The sequence below is a fragment of the Pyrus communis genome, chromosome 11 (assembly GCF_041283825.1).
Source record: "Pyrus communis isolate YQ-2024b chromosome 11, ASM4128382v1, whole genome shotgun sequence".
Taxonomy (NCBI): domain Eukaryota; kingdom Viridiplantae; phylum Streptophyta; class Magnoliopsida; order Rosales; family Rosaceae; genus Pyrus; species Pyrus communis.
This window is the reverse complement of record NC_142575.1, coordinates 12,866,102-12,880,478: the sequence shown is the minus strand read 5'-3', so window position 1 is coordinate 12,880,478 and position 14,377 is coordinate 12,866,102. Positions and strand designations below refer to the sequence as shown.

Sequence of the window (14,377 nt, the reverse complement as noted above, 5' to 3'; positions counted from 1 at the left end):
TAATCTAAAACCATCTCTGCCGCATCAAGGAGAAGAGGAAAGAGGAGCTTCGACGCGCACCAATTCAAGTGGATTCGTTGGGCGTTCTAGGTGTAATCAATCCTTTGTGCTTTATGTTTAAATTCAATTTTATTTTTCTTGTTGTGAACATGAGAGGCTAAACCCCTATTTAGCTAGGGGGTGATTCGAAACCATGTTTATGCTTGCAATATGATTTGATTACTTTTGGTTGGAATTTCATGTATTGTGGATTCAATTTGTTTAACTGCTTAATTGATAACTTATTTGTGTATGTTTATTGAGAGTGCACGCTTAATTTTCATGCATGAATATGACGCTAGAATATAAGTGAATTTCACCTAATAGTTATGAACTTATATTCACAAGTAGTGGAGGTTGCTTATAAACAATCGCGTTAAATAAATTCTTGGCATAAGTTTCATGCAATCATAGTAATGAATGCCTCGTCAACACTTATAGTTTTCATGATGCTTAATGATTCTTGCTTGTATCTCTATTATGCAATTCATGTAGGGAACTTGTGGGGAATGCTTTGGGTTGTCGCATGCAATCATCCAATTCATTAACTTAAGGAAAACTTGACGGTTAATTTAAGCGGACCTAATTAACCCGGGGTGTTGAGTTTCATAATTCATCGAAAGACCAACTGAAAATCAAATTGTATGCAAGTGTGACATGTGTGGAGAAGAACCTTCTAGCTAGCATTCATCCATATTTTTATCACATTCATATTTACATTCTGCCTTTAAATTACAATCGTTGCATTTAGTTTAATTTCGTCAAAACCTCAATCCCCCTTTACTTTAGTGTCCAATTTAGTTAGAAAGTGTCTTAGTTTGTGTTTACAAGTGTTTTGTATTCTTTGAGTCTAGTTTAGTGTTTTACCGTTTGTTTTACATTTTTGAGTCAGTTTCCAAGTGATTTAGTAATCCCTCCTAATCCCCGGTCTAGAACGATCCCTACTTGCATCTTTACTACAATTGTCACAAGAGGGTTTTAATTTGTGTGCTTAATTAGTTCGCATCAAATTTTTGGCGCCGTTGCCGGGGATTAGCAACTTTGCTAATCCCTTGGATTGTTATTTTCTGTTTAATTTAGTTTTTGTTAAGAATTCTGATCTTGTTTTGTTTTCCTTGTTTTAGGTACTAGTGCATGACTCGGAGTTCTCAACCGATTCGTGAGCATATCTCGGATTTTGATAGCGATTTTGAGAGGACTTTGAGACGGAAGAGGAAGCCACACGAACCAAGTCCACAACGTCTGGAATCTGACCTTGAAGAAGAAGAGGCCACGGCAGGTGTATTTGAGGAACCCACGGCAGGAATATTTGAAGAAGTCCAAGGCATGGCGGTGGACAACCGTACACTCAAGGAGCTTTCCGCCTCAGGTTTGGATAATGCCGCACCCTTGTGCATTCAATACCCCACGGCTGCCCAAGGTAAGACGGATGAGTTTGAATTAAAGTCAAGTTTGCTTCATCATATTCCTAAATACCATGGCTTGTCCATGGAAGATCCTAACAAACATTTGAAAGAATTTGAAGTAGTTTGCTCTAGTATGACTCCCGTCACTGTTGACGGAAATATCTTGAAGATGAAGGCTTTTCCATTCTCTTTGATGGATAAAGCCAAAGATTGGTTATATGAGTTAGCTCCCGGCACTGTCACTTCTTGGGAGAGTATGAAGAGAGCGTACTTGGAGAAGTTCTTTCCAACTTCTCGCATCATCCTCCTACGCAAAAAGATAAGCGGAATCCAGCAAGAAGAAGGTGAGTCTTTTCCTACGTATTATGAACGATTTAAATCACTTGTTGCTTCTTGTCCACAGCATCAGATGAAGGAGGAGTTGCTCTTGCAATATTTCTACGAGGGTCTCCTACCTCTAGAACGTCAAATGCTTGATGCTTCGGCGGGTGGAGCATTGGTGGACAAGACGCCCAGGGATGCCAAGGTCTTGATCGCTAACCGAGCATTGAACGCTCAACAGTATGAAGGAGTAGGCCAAAGAGGACCCCCACGGCAGCAGGTTCATGAGGTAAGTTCCGCACCTGATATTCATTCACAGTTAGCTAATCTTACTTCCATTATGTCACAGATGGCCGAGGGAATGAAGATGCAAGGACCTGTGGTATGTGGTGTATGTTCTATCCAAGGACATGCCTCCGAAAAGTGTCCTCAACTCATCGAGAATGGCGGATGGGAGAGTGCGAATGCCATTGGGTTTCAAAGCCAAAATCAGTCAAGACATGATCCATACTCCAACACGTATAATCCGGGGTGGCGAGACCACCCAAATTTCAAGTGGAGGGAGCCCCAGCAACCACGACAACAAGGAGGCTTTAGACAACAACCCCCGGGGTTCTTTCCCAAAACCTACGGCCCACCCCAAACTCAAGCCCAATCCGGCCCAAGTGCCTCAGGTACGTCTCTTGACAATGATGCACTTCTTAAGATACTAACTAAGTTGTCTAATGGGCAGGAAGATCAAGCGAAGGCTATGCAAAACCAAGATAAGAGGGTGGATCAACTTGAGAAACAAATTGGGCAGATTGCCGAGTTTGTAGGTAAGTTTCGAGATCCCGGACAACTCCCTAGTTCCACCATTCCAAATCCGAAGGGAGGTTTCGAATCAGCCAAAGCAATCACCCTAAGAAGTGGTAAGGAAGTTGGGGCAGGTCCTACATCAAAAACAGGTGATAACGAGGATGAAATTTTGCAAATGGAAGAGGAAGAAACAAGGTTGCCCACGGCAAAGGTGATTCCACCTTTGCCGCAAGTCCCTATGGTCCCAAATCTGTCCAATTCGGCCAATAAAGGTAAAAATGGGTCAAATTCAGTTTCTACTAATGTTGTTCCTTCGAATGTGCCTTTTCCTAGTAGGTTCAGGCAAACGAAGAAAGAAGAAGCCGAAAAGGACATCCTTGAGACATTTCGGAAAGTGCAAGTGAACATACCCCTTTTGGATGCAATAAAGCAAGTCCCGAGGTACGCCAAGTTCTTAAAGGAGCTTTGCACCACAAGGAAGAGGATGTCGACCAAGGAAGTGGTAAAGGTAGGTGAAAATGTCTCTGCCATCTTGCAACGCAAACTACCCCCCAAATGCAAGGATCCGGGTAGTTTTACCATTCCTTGTGTGATAGGTAATACACGTTTTGAATCTGCCATGCTAGACCTAGGAGCTTCTATAAATGTTATGCCATATTCAATTTATGCATCTATGAACTTAGGAGTATTGAAAAATGATGGTGTAATCATACAATTAGCCGATAGATCTAACGCTTATCCAAAGGGAGTTTTGGAAGATATGTTAGTGCAGGTAAAAGGTTTAATCTTTCCGGCGGACTTCTATGTGCTCGAGATGGATGAATCTGACCATGCCCCTTCATTGCCAATCCTACTTGGCCGGCCATTCATGAAGACGGCTAGGACAAAGATTGATGTGTTTAATGGAACTTTGTCCATGGAATTTGATGGGGAAGTTGTTAATTTTAGTCTTTCTGATTCTATTAAGTATCCTAGTGAGGATCATTCATGTTTCTCCATTGATGTAATTGACTCTTTGGCGCAGGGATATATGGAAGATTTGAATGCCGATGCGCTTGAAAACGTCATTACAAGAAGCATGGAGCTCAAAACCAAGCAAGGGGGATTGATGCTAGGCCACGGCACACATATTCCAATGCATGCCGTGCACCCTAGTGAGGAATGTATGGAGTTGGTTGCTGCCCTAGAGTCACTTCCTAGGCACGAGGGTAAGTTTTCTAAATTTGAGTCGATTCCCATTTCGACTAACAAGTTGTTACCATCCATAGTTCAGGCGCCCACCCTTGATCTCAAACCACTACCGGGCCATTTGAAGTACATTTTCTTGGGCGAAGAGGAGACTTTACCGGCCATCATTTCTTCATCACTCACGGCACAAGAAGAGGAGAAACTAGTGCGTGTTTTGAAGGAGTTCAAATCTGCCCTAGGTTGGACGTTGGCCGATATCAAAGGTATTAGTCCCGCCACATGCATGCATCATATATTTCTTGAGGAGGGGGCCAAACCAACTAGAGAGGCTCAACGCCGTCTTAACCCTCCGATGATGGAAGTTGTGAAGAAGGAGATAATCAAGCTGTTAGATTGTGGAGTCATCTATCCTATCTCGGATAGTAAGTGGGTTTCACCGATCCAATGTGTGCCGAAGAAATCTGGAGTGACGGTTGTGGAGAACGCGGAGAATGAGCTGGTGCCCACTCGAATCCAAACCGGTTGGCGTGTATGCACTGATTATAGAAAGATAAACGCCACCACGAGGAAGGACCACTTCCCATTGCCGTTCCTAGATCAAATGTTGGAAAGGTTAGCGGGTCATTCATTTTATTGTTTTCTTGATGGATACTCTGGTTATAATCAAATTGTTATTGCCCCGGATGATCAAGAAAAGACCACTTTTACATGCCCCTTTGGTACATTTGCTTATCGTCGCATGCCATTTGGTTTATGTAATGCACCTGCTACATTTCAAAGATGCATGATGAGCATATTTTCAGATTATGTTGAGAAAATTATTGAGGTTTTTATGGATGATTTCAGTGTGTTTGGTAATTCATTTGATGGTTGTTTGAGTAATCTTAGTTTGATTTTGAACCGTTGTGTTGAAACAAATCTTGTGCTTAATTGGGAAAAATGTCACTTCATGGTTAAACAAGGTATTGTTTTAGGACATATTATTTCTGAAAAAGGCATTGAAGTAGATAAATCTAAGGTAGACCTTGTTCGTCACTTACCCGCTCCAACTTCGGTTAGAGAGGTTCGTTCGTTTCTTGGTCACGCAGGTTTTTATAGGCGGTTCATAAAGGATTTCTCGAAGATTGCACAGCCACTATGTCGATTGCTGCAAAAAGAGGTGGCATTTGAGTTTGATGATGCATGCTCCACGGCATTCAAGCACCTCAAGGAGGCTCTCACTTCGGCTCCCATTATCACACCTCCAGATTGGAGCCTTCCATTCGAGTTGATGTGCGATGCTTCGGACTATGCGATTGGTGCTGTTTTGGGGCAGCGGAAGGACAAACAACCTCATGTTATTTATTATGCTTCTAGAACATTAAATGATGCTCAATTAAATTACTCAACAACTGAAAAAGAATTACTTGCTGTGGTATTTGCATTAGATAAGTTTCGGTCATACTTACTTGGGACTAAAGTTATTATTTTTACTGATCATGCAGCTCTCAAGTATTTGCTCACAAAAAAAGAGGCCAAGCCTAGACTAATTCGATGGCTGTTACTTCTACAAGAGTTTGACATTGAGATTCGGGATAAGAAGGGCGTGGAGAATGTGGTGGCTGACCACCTAAGCCGCATGGTGCATAATGAGGAGTCCCTACCCATTGCAGAGACATTCCCCGATGAACAATTGCTGTCCATAAAGGTTAGTACACCGTGGTATGCTGATATAGTTAATTTTTTGGTGTCAAAACGTATTCCAAGTGAGTTCAATAGGCACCAACGTGACAAACTTAGGCATGATGCACGGTTTTATGTGTGGGATGATCCATACTTATGGAAATTTTGTCCCGATCAGATTATACGTCGTTGTGTGCATGATTCTGAATGTCATTCAATTTTGAGTTTTTGTCATACATATGCATGTGGAGGGCACTTTGGCACACAACGCACGGCCCTCAAAGTGTTACAATGTGGATTTTATTGGCCTAGTATTTTTAAGGATGCTAGAACGTTTTGCTTAACATGTGATAAATGCCAAAGAATGGGTGGCATTAGTGCAAAGGACCAAATGCCGCAGGTTTCTATCCTAAATGTTGAAATTTTTGATGTTTGGGGTATTGATTTTATGGGTCCCTTCCCTTCATCGTATGGTTTCATGTATATTTTACTTGCGGTTGATTATGTGTCAAAATGGGTGGAAGCCAAGGCCACCCGGACTAATGATTCTAAAGTGGTTGCAGATTTTATTAGAACTAACATTTTTGCAAGGTTTGGAATGCCACGAGTGATCATTAGTGATGGAGGGTCACACTTTTGCAATCGGACCATTGAAGCGTTATTGAGGAAATACCATGTCACCCATAAGGTTTCTACACCTTACCATCCACAAACGAATGGCCAAGCCGAGGTTTCCAACCGAGAGATCAAGCAAATACTTGAGAAGACCGTTGGGCCAACAAGGAAGGATTGGAGCTTACGGTTAGATGATGCACTTTGGGCGTATCGTACGGCGTACAAAACCCCCATTGGGATGTCCCCCTTTCGACTTGTCTATGGCAAGGCGTGCCATCTTCCCGTTGAATTGGAGCACAAAGCACTTTGGGCCATCAAGAAGTTTAACATGAACCTCGATGAAGCGGGAAGTCAAAGGAAATGGCAATTAAATGAGCTTGATGAGATAAGGCACGAGGCGTACGATAATGCAAGCATTTACAAGCAAAAGACCAAAGCTTTCCATGACAACATGATCCGTGGGAAATCATTCTCAATTGGGCAGAAAGTGCTATTGTTCAATTCCCGTTTACGTTTGTTTCCCGGTAAGTTACGTTCTAAGTGGATTGGACCATTTGTTATTACTAATGTTTTTGTTCATGGTGCAGTCCAAATCCAAAGCTTGAAAACGGGACATGAATTCAAGGTGAACGGGCATCGTTTGAAGCCCTATTATGACACTTTTGTGGAGCATGCCTTGGATGACATACCCTTGGAAGCCGTGGGCCCTAGTAAGGAGTGAATGAGGTCTTCGTCCGGCTGCAAGACGTAAAAGAAAGCGCTACTTGGGAGGCAACCCATGCACTCAACAAAGGAAGAACTTGGGAATCGCTACACACTCAGATTTGCGTCCCTAAACCCTTTCCTTTGTTGCTTACTTTATGTTATGTGTAATGTGTTTAATTGTGTCTAAAACATTGAGGACAATGTTTAGTTTAAGTGTGGGGGGGTAACATTCTGTTTTGAGATATTTTTGCATGAAAAGTCGTAGGGTATTACCACCTAACATGTCTAAACTTGTTTCCCACTGTTTTTGAGTGTTTTTAAGATATTTTGAAGTCTTTTTATGTGTTATTTTGAAAAATCCGAAAATCCCCTAAAAAAAAAATTGAAAAATTGTGTTGAAAAACCCAAAAAGAGTTGTTTTTGTGTGTTTGTTTGTGTCGTAGGTTACCTTCCAACGCAATGATGAGGATTTGGTTTTTAATTGCATGATGGTTAAAGAAAGTTACAAACATGGATGGACGTTTGATATACTCTTTGGTTTATGCTTGTTTATAGTTATAGTTTACGAATTCACATGTAATCACAAAAGAAAAAATTAGTTTTTGTAACATGCTTGAAGGAAGGAACTTAAACAAACGCTACATCCCGGTGAGACTTGAGCCTAAACGTTATTTGGAGAGTTAAAATCTGTGCATTATTGTTTTCTAAAGTCGTTGCATGATCTCATTATTCATTGCTTGGTTATTACTTAGAAGGCGCTTCATCACTTAGTTCCAAATGCTAGAACTCATGCCCATTTCATTCAAAGCATGTCATTGATTTGCATAACACATATTCAAGATGAAGTTGTGTAGTGACCACCACCAAAAGCCAAACAGCCATGTGCCCTTCACTCATTTTGTGTTTAAGTTTAACCCCATTGAGCCGTGTTAGCCATGTTAGCCATGTTCTTTGTTAACCCATATCATCCTCACCTAGCCTAGAATAGGACCATCTGTATCCTTGTTCTTGAAGCATAGTAAGCATGAATGAATTCCCTTTGATTAATGTGTTGCAGAAAATAAGTGTGGGGGAAGGATTATTGATATGAGTTTATGTGCCATAGGCATGGTTAGAAAAAAAAAAAAAAAAAAAAAAAAAAAAAAAAAAAGAAAAGAAGAAAGAAAAGAAAAGAAAAAAGTGAAAAAAGAGTTGAAAATAGTTGAAAAGTATTGGTTGTTGAAGTAAGGGCCCAAAACAATGAATTAGGCCCTAAGAGTTGTTTGAATCTCCCCGATGTGTCTAAGAGTTGAATTCTGCATTCTAAGTGAATTCTAAGTCTTAATTTCATACTTTGCTTGCTATTGCTTAAAGAACTTTTGTTTATCCCTATCTTTCCTTGTGAGCCAATACCCCAAGCCCCGTTACAACCCTTGACTTCTATCTTGAGTGTTGTGCATTTCAATTGTGGAGTTTGAATTTGGTATGAGCATATGGTGTCACTGGTTCTCGCATCTAAGTAGTAGCATTCCATTCATGAGATCATATCTACACATATTTAATTGCTCCATAAATTGCGTTCTTTGTTATAACGTATGTGAGTACTAGTTTTTCATGTTTACATCAATCTTCTCACATATAACTAGTGTAGGGTGTGTAGTCAGAAAATCTGAGTGAAAATTGAGTGCATAACTAGTGAGGAATTGAGGGAATTCTCTAAGGCATGTTACTACATTCAAAATGTGTTTTAATTGATTAAATGTGAACTAGTGAATGGTGACTATGATTAAGTATATGCTTGAGGGGAGGGAAGACTAAAAGCTATGTGAGTAATGATCTTTGATATGTCATGTTTCATTGGAAATCCCTGAGGCAAACGTTGGAAGGTTTAGGTTATGTTTTGTTTGTTTTGTTTCGTTTTGTTTAGTTTAGTTGTTTTGTTTTGCTCGAGGACTAGCAAAAGTTAAGTGTGGGGGAATTTGATAGGAGCATATTCATGCGACTTAATTAGCTTGTTCTCGTGCATTTATGTTGTGTTTACTTAGCTATTTTAGTGTTTAAGGCTACTTTTGTGTATTTTCAGATTATAAGGCCAAAGTGTGCAAGAAGATGCAAATTGGAGTCTTTTGGAGCGAAAGAGGAATGAATGAGTTGAAGACTCGGAGAAACGACGAATTCCTACTCCAACGATGAATTCTTACCAAAACGAGGAATCCTACTCAAACAAGGTTTCCTATTTTAGGAAAGTTAATCCTAAGTTTCCCGTTTTGGTAACCTTTCCTAATCTTAAACGTCCGTATTTTCTAGCCACTTTGAAGTCCTTGTAGGCGCTTTAGGACACAAAACGAAGGCCCTCGTCACTTTGTAACCCTTTGCCGTGCCCTTTTATTTTCTCCCCTTCCCTTGCCGTGCAAGGGGGGGCATTTGTGTCCAAAATCATTCACTTAAACCCTATTTCCTTCACCCTAACCTAACCCTAGCCGTCACCCCACAACCATCTCAGATTTTCACCCTTTTATTTCACCCTAGCCGACCTAATTGATTCATTTTAATTAATATTTTCAGCCACCACCCTAATTCCTTCTCTAGCCGTCACATTCCCATCCATTTAATTGATCAAATCCATTTATCTCCACCTTTTCCCTTGTGCCGCAGCCACCATAAGCCTAATAACCCTATTTACCAAAAGCCACCATCCCACTCATTCCATTTTTTATTCAGCCACCATAATTCCATTTTTTTTACTCCCTAAGCTAGCCGTGACTTCCCCCAACATTCTCCCATAATTCTAATCAGCCATGGGCCCTAATTCCCTTTCTAAGCCGTGCCTTTTCCCATAAAAAAAAAAACCTACAGCCGTCAACACCATTCGAACTTTTTCCCATCTTCACGCAGCCACCATTCTCTCTAATTCCCTCCTTCAATCCGTGCACTCCAATCTTCCCATTCATTCCCAAGCCGTGCATTCCACTAACCCAATTTCCCCCCCCTAAGCCGTGACCCCCCTCTAATTGATTCCTCTCGAATTCGCAGCCACCATCACAGATTCTCCACAAAAACCCGTGCATTCCATCACCCTTCTCCATACAACCCGTGCAACTCCCCCTCCATTCCAACCACTTCCACCACCATTCCACCATAAATCTATCCCTAAACCAGAAACTCACCCAAAATAATCTAAAACCATCTCTGCCGCATCAAGGAGAAGAGGAAAGAGGAGCTTCGACGCGCACCAATTCAAGTGGATTCGTTGGGCGTTCTAGGTGTAATCAATCCTTTGTGCTTTATGTTTAAATTCAATTTTATTTTTCTTGTTGTGAACATGAGAGGCTAAACCCCTATTTAGCTAGGGGGTGATTCGAAACCATGTTTATGCTTGCAATATGATTTGATTACTTTTGGTTGGAATTTCATGTATTGTGGATTCAATTTGTTTAACTGCTTAATTGATAACTTATTTGTGTATGTTTATTGAGAGTGCACGCTTAATTTTCATGCATGAATATGACGCTAGAATATAAGTGAATTTCACCTAATAGTTATGAACTTATATTCACAAGTAGTGGAGGTTGCTTATAAACAATCGCGTTAAATAAATTCTTGGCATAAGTTTCATGCAATCATAGTAATGAATGCCTCGTCAACACTTATAGTTTTCATGATGCTTAATGATTCTTGCTTGTATCTCTATTATGCAATTCATGTAGGGAACTTGTGGGGAATGCTTTGGGTTGTCGCATGCAATCATCCAATTCATTAACTTAAGGAAAACTTGACGGTTAATTTAAGCGGACCTAATTAACCCGGGGTGTTGAGTTTCATAATTCATCGAAAGACCAACTGAAAATCAAATTGTATGCAAGTGTGACATGTGTGGAGAAGAACCTTCTAGCTAGCATTCATCCATATTTTTATCACATTCATATTTACATTCTGCCTTTAAATTACAATCGTTGCATTTAGTTTAATTTCGTCAAAACCTCAATCCCCCTTTACTTTAGTGTCCAATTTAGTTAGAAAGTGTCTTAGTTTGTGTTTACAAGTGTTTTGTATTCTTTGAGTCTAGTTTAGTGTTTTACCGTTTGTTTTACATTTTTGAGTCAGTTTCCAAGTGATTTAGTAATCCCTCCTAATCCCCGGTCTAGAACGATCCCTACTTGCATCTTTACTACAATTGTCACAAGAGGGTTTTAATTTGTGTGCTTAATTAGTTCGCATCATGTAGTAGTGGTTGTGTTATGAGGTAGTTATAGTAGGTGTAACTATAAATAGTAGAAAGCCTTGTAATCTATTATGTTATGAAAGAAATAGAACAGAAGTTGTTATCCATTTCTCTCTCTCTCTCTCTCTCTCTCTCTCTCTCTCTCTCTCTCTCTCTCTCTCAATTGTGTTGACATGGTATCTTCGCCTCTAATTGGTTAACACCAGTGGTCGTCGATCCTTTGCTTCCGCTCATTGATTCTTCTTCTGGTCGTAGTAGTCATCGCCGACGTTTGATTTCTCCAGTCGGTAGTTAGTGTGATTGGGCGCAGTCTTTTTGGTGTCATTGCTGCTTGTTGTCAAATTCTAGGGTTTTAGTTGCTTGTCGCTCATTGATTTCTCGTTGATTCTTCGAGGTGATATCTTTCATTTTACTGATTGACCGCTCTGTTAGTGGTGCTTTTGTTATGAATTCTTGGAGCATTTGTTGTGAATTCTTGGAGATTTTGTTGTGAATTCTTGGTGATTTTGTTGTGAATTCTTGGAGATTTTGTTGTGCATTCTTGGTGTCTTTGTGATTTACTGATTTCTTGATCTGATTGTGGAGTTCTTCCTATATCTAGAGTATTTAATTTGTCGATTGATCTGATAACAATGGTGATCTCTGCTCAATTAGCACTTACACAGTCACCTATTTCTTCTTTGATTCCAAGTGTGGGCAATACAGTTACGGTGAAACTTGATGATTCTAACTTTGTAACTTGGAAATTTCAACTTGAATTGCTACTAGATGGTAATGGAATTCTAGGGTTCATTAATGGTTCTATACCCTATCCTGTTAATTCTGAGCCTAACACTGGAATTTTGGTGAATGATACTACTATGTCTATGCATATAAGATCTGAAAAATTCATGATAAAGCCTTGATGACTCTTATTACTGCTACATTGTCCACTATTGCCTTGTCGTGTGTTATTAGGTGTACAAGCTCCAAACAAATGTGGACAAATCTGTGTGAGAGGTTTGCTAATATGACCAGAACCAACATTGTGCAACTTAAGATCGATCTTCAAAACATAAAGAAAGGTTCTGAGTCCATTGATGACTATATGCAACACATTAAAGATGCTATAGACCAATCGGCTACTGTGGGTGTTATCATTTTTTATGAAGATATTATCATTGTTGCATTGCATGGGCTTCCCTCTGAATATAATACCATCAAGTCTGTTATTCGTGGCAGAGAGAATCTTGTGTCTCTTCAAGAGCTAAGGTCTCAACTCAAAGCTGAAGAAACAATTTTGGATGAAGTGTTGAAACAAGTACCTTTAATGTCAACTATGCTTGCTTATACTTCCAGTTCTATGTATAATACTGGAGGCACTTCTGGTACTAAGTCTGTCCCTACGGCATCTTCCCTTGGTGGTTCTCCCAATTTTGCAGGTCTATACTCACCAATTCTAAACCTATATCAGCAGATGCCACAACTTCAGCAAATGTCATTTCCTCAAATGACAATGCCTCAATTGCTTATACCTGGTCCCTATGCATTTGTCTCTCAAATTGACTCTGGCAACTTTAACAAGTTCAAGGTAAACAATTTTAAGAACAAGGGTAAAGGTAAGAAATTTTTCTTCGGTGGCAACCACTCTCAGTAGCAGCATTTGTATGAGGGTCAAACCTTTCCTCTTCAACAACAGTTTCCTTCCTTAGATAATCAAATGCAATTTTCTCAAGGGTATCAACTAATGCAAAAATGACACATCTGTGACAAAAATGGTCATTCCGCCATAAATTGTTTTCAACGTGGATGTCAGATTTGTCATTGAGTGGGGCATACTGTTGCCACTTGTTTTGACAAAAATCAGCAGTCTCCACAAGACTATTCCATTCATTCACCACAGTATCAATAGGTTCCACAAGATTATTTCTCATGTCCTTAGTATTATACTCATACTCAAAATCCTGGAATATCTATAACTCCATATCCAACCTCTCATATGATGCAGTCTTCATAATATTCTCCACATGAGGTGCCTACTTCACATGTTGCTATGAATGCTAGAACCAACGCCAGTCCCACAACACCTGCATAAGAATTTTGGCTTCTGGATTCTGGAGCCATGAATCATACGACGTCTGATTTGTCAAATCTGAACATTGCAGCACCTTATCCTTCTAATGAAACAGTTACTGGAGCTAGTGGTGAATGTTTGTGTATTGCTCACATTAGCAATTCTACTCTTCCTACTCCCAAGTATAATTTTAGAGTAAATTATGTCATGCATGCTCCAAGATTGTCTCAGCATCTTTTGTCTATGCATCAATTATGTAAGGACAACAATTGTCGATGCATTGTTAATGAGATGTCTATTTCTATACAGGACAAGGTCATCGAGAAAACGTTGTTCCACGGATTGAGTAATAATGCAGTGTATCCTCTCCCTATCATCAAACCTACAACAACCTCACCAACAGCATTTCTTGGACAGAAAGTCTCTTCTAGACTATGGCATTGTAGATTGAGACATCCTACCAACTTCATTGTTCAAGCAGCTCTAAGTAAAGCTTATATTCCATTTAGTGACAAATCTAGTCCACACACATGTATTTCTTGTCTCAAAGCAAGTTCACCAAGTTACCATTTTCTATATCTACTTCCAAATCTGTCACTTATTTTGAAGTAATTCATTCCGATGTGTGGGGACTTGTCCCTAGTATGTCTTTAGAAGGATATAAGTACTATGTATCCTTTATCGACAAGTGTACTAGATATACTTGGATCTTTCCGCTCATTAATAAAGTTGATGTGTTTGATATTTTTGTGCAATTTCAAGCTTATATTTCAAACTTCTTTGCTGCAAATGTTAAGATTCTACAAAGTGATGGTAGTGGGGAGTATGTAAGTGCTAAATTTCAAAAATTTCTTAGCCTAAAGGGTATTATTCATCAATTGTCTTGTCCCTATACTCCTGAACAAAACAGCTTGGCCGAGAGAAAAAATCGACACATTGTTGAAACAGCCATTACCCTTCTTCAACAAGCTTCCTTGTCTTCCAGGTTTTGGTATCATGCATGTGCTACTTCCACCTATCTTATAATAGGATGCCTACATTTATTCTTGGTATGAAGTCTCCATTTGAGGTTCTATATCACACTCCACCAAGACTTGATCATTTAAAAGTCTTTGGTTGTTTATATATCCCTCCATGAAACCTTATAGATCTAATAAGCTTGAACCAAAAAACATGGAGTGCATTTTCTTGGGGTACGCTACCAAGTACAAGGGGTATATATGTTATGATGTGCACAAAAACAAGTTTATTGTTTCTAGACATGTGTTATTTGATGAAACACAATTTTCTTCTTTGTCACTGTTTGGGCCCAAAATAATATTGTTAGGCCGAGTGTAAGTTTGTGCTTGGCCCAAAGCTGGGTCAAAATACTATGGGCCGCCTGATGAT

The 14,377-nt window shown here is 39.8% G+C and overlaps 1 protein-coding gene across 1 annotated transcript; it reads left to right on the top strand.

Annotated features, from left to right (window-relative positions):
* The first annotated feature begins 1,173 nt into the window (after positions 1-1,173).
* Positions 1,174-11,840, top strand: LOC148692919 (uncharacterized). Its single transcript, XM_088680266.1, has 2 exons — positions 1,174-2,378; positions 11,537-11,840. Exons 1-2 carry the CDS (start codon positions 1,174-1,176, stop codon positions 11,838-11,840), a joined length of 1,509 nt encoding a protein of 502 aa, XP_088536392.1.
* The last annotated feature ends 2,537 nt before the right edge of the window (positions 11,841-14,377 follow it).